The sequence below is a fragment of the Limulus polyphemus genome, unplaced genomic scaffold (assembly GCF_000517525.1).
Source record: "Limulus polyphemus unplaced genomic scaffold, Limulus_polyphemus-2.1.2 Scaffold11273, whole genome shotgun sequence".
NCBI classification, from domain to species: Eukaryota; Metazoa; Arthropoda; class Merostomata; order Xiphosura; family Limulidae; genus Limulus; species Limulus polyphemus.
In genome coordinates this window covers 4,554-7,525 of record NW_013676883.1, presented here as the reverse complement: position 1 = coordinate 7,525, position 2,972 = coordinate 4,554, and the positions used below count along the sequence as shown (strand labels likewise).

General features: G+C 33.4%; 1 protein-coding gene across 1 annotated transcript in view; it reads left to right on the top strand.

The window, feature by feature from the left end:
• LOC111083798 overlaps positions 1–2,972 on the top strand; it is an 11,062-nt gene that overhangs the window by 5,413 nt on the left and 2,677 nt on the right. The window contains exons 3-4 of the mRNA XM_022380493.1: positions 1,617–1,713; positions 2,103–2,446. Coding sequence (XP_022236201.1) covers positions 1,617–1,713; positions 2,103–2,397 — 392 coding nt within the window. The 3' untranslated portion in view covers positions 2,398–2,446. The remainder of the gene's footprint in view (positions 1–1,616; positions 1,714–2,102; positions 2,447–2,972) is intronic.

Genomic DNA, 2,972 nt, shown 5'->3' with positions numbered 1-2,972 from the left:
AAAGGACTTGTATCGCTGAAGTTTTTTCGGAAATAATTTCTACGGAAAATTAACCAACGACCAGAGACGTAACAATATCTTCCTTTATAGTAACGCCATGGAATTTAGATTAACAGTTTCTTGTCATCACTCCCATGCAATCAGTCCAGCTGTATCAAACATCTTTATTTATTCTAGTTGGTTAAGCTAATATCACGTGACGCTCAACTCTCTTTAATTAGAATAATTTCATAAAATTTAGTAAATTTATGCTGAAGAGTGGGCAATGAATCTATATAAATGTAATAGTACTGTCTGTTTTATGTCCAGTAACTACTTCGCAGGGTGTGGATGGATCTTCAAAAAATTGGTATGGAGGCTCATTGGGTCCATGGGAAGATACATAAAAGTTTCAGTTTTGCGATTTTTATGGGCGTTGTTTACCACTACTGTGGGTAGATTTTCACCAAAATTGGTGTGGAAATTCATTAAGTCCATGCGGAGATACATACAAATTTGCAGTTTTTTGCAATTACATATAAGGGAAGTAACTTTTCATGTTCTAAGATAACCTTTGATTAATCATGAATTTAGATAGCTTCCGTCTATGGGACAAGTACTCCAGCTAATAATCAGTAATAACCGTCCACCCATAATGATTCTTTTGAAAACTTGAGCTAGAAACTGCTAATATAGTTTGCTTGGCCTAACCAATACTTATGTATCTGCACGTCCTTTCACCTTATAGTTTTGTTGCTCTAAATCCGCCGTCTTTAACTCAAATGACAAAAAAGTAAACACAGTCCACTGGTACTCTTAGGTGAAACTTTAGTAAAAATGTTAGACCGATAGCTCAGGTGACTTTTTGTATAGGCGTGCGCAAAAAAATCATTGTCGAATTTGAGCGGTTGTTGTTGAATAACTGTGCACGTGAGGCTTATATTTACACCACATGAGACTTCTAATTGTAGGTTGTAAAGATCTATCAGTGTACCAAATTTGAAAAAAAAAAATCCATAAAGTTAAGTATGTTTTTCTTTCAAGTAAAGTGTCTGTACTTTTGGTATAGAGAAAAAAAAAGAAACTCAATCTAAATTGGAGATATCTCAGGTATTTCTAAATGGATTGTCTTGAAATTTGGTATGTGAAGTAAGAATCCAGTAGAGCACTGGAAATATTTGATAATTTCAATTACCACAGTCCGAGATACAGAATGTGGAAAATAGCTACATTATCCTTCCTGTTAATAACACACAGTGTGTCCTGCAGGTTGTTTTGGCCGCACCACACACTATCGTGTGCCTTGATCCAAAGTTGATCTTGTTGTGAATCTGACTTAGCTTTTTTTGATACCTTCTTTCTAAAACTCTAGCTTTAAAAATGCGCCTGGTGTGTGAGGGGTGGGGTGGTCCAAATCTTTGATGAAATTAAAGATAGAATAATTAGTGCTTATTTTAGAATTTCTTAAACTAATAAAGTCTTGTCTATTTCGTCCATTCTTACAGTCATCTAATACACAGAAGTTAATTATAATGTACTTGTAACTAATTAGTCTTTATGTTGTGTTACAGTTAAGCTTTCGTTGTTCTAATCAAAATTAAAAGATTGAACTTATCTCTCTCTTTTGTCTTTCACAGGGCTGTCTGTTTTAGATAAAAGTATCAATCTACCCCGTAGTCGTTACTCTTTAGCCTGTCTTCCTATTTCTGTGGCAGAAAGGAGACCTCGAACACGGTTTGTAATATAAGCAAATGTTTTTATCAGTTACAAGTTTAATTTCAATATGGTTTTGTTAAAAATCTTGACCCAGTTCAGATTATTTTTTTTTTACTTTGTTAATACACTCCCACATAAAATACTCTGTATTTATTGTATTACTTCGGTATGGTAATTTGTTGTTTGTTAATACTAATATATATATATATATATATATATATATATATATAGCTAAACTATAGCAAGACCCAATCAGACAGATACAAGTCTGAGTCTGTAAAACATCCTTCTGTGGTGAAGCTGTATTACACGCAATATTAGTGTATGAATATAAATATAGTTTTATTTTTGTTATGGTTATAGCATCTGTTCACTTACTATTTGTGAGTTGTTGTTGTTTTCTGCAGTTCCCTATCTAAAGAAGAACCATACAATATTTTGGATCGTGATAAAACTACAGCATTTGGTAAAGTATCACAGCAACAGTTTGACGTCTCATCCCAAAGACGACATGTTAACACCTTGTCTGTTTCAAATAAAAGCTCACAAACTCCAGCAGTTCCCTTGTTCTCTTCATCACTCAGGACAGTAAACCCAAAAGTTAGATCATCCAAAAACTCACGCTATGAAAATACAGCAGACTTTCGAGGGACGAAGACACGGAGAGAAAGTAGTCCCTGCAGTCAACTACACTTTGTCTGAGCATCAGTCTGTGAATCATAGTGCTACATTTTGTAATAAACTCTGCTCTGTAAGTTTATTGTTAAGTTTAAACCAAATACATTAAAAGTTTTCCAGTGTTAATCTTCACTTGTGTTGATACCATTTACTGCAGGAGAAGTTTCGAATGTTTAATTTACAAAATAGGTAGAGTCGGTTGTATTAGGAGAAGTGCTGTTAAAGTATCATGGAAAAAAATAAACCATTTTTATTATTATTAAAGCAATTAAGACAATATCAAGATGGTAGATAGTTGGCTTGACTTGAACTAGGTCTTCAGTCTACAGGATAGATGTTTTCATGAGTTAACTTACTATATAACTAGAAGGTCTACAGGATAGATGTTTTCATGAGTTAACTCACTACATAACTAGGAGGTCTACAGGATAGATGTTTTCATAAGTTAACTCACTATATAACTAGAAGGTCTACAGGATAGATGTTTTCATAAGTTAACTTACTATATAACTAGAAGGTCTACAGGATAGATGTTTTCATAAATTAACTCACTATATAACTAGAAGGTCTACAGGATAGATGTTTTCATAAATTAACTC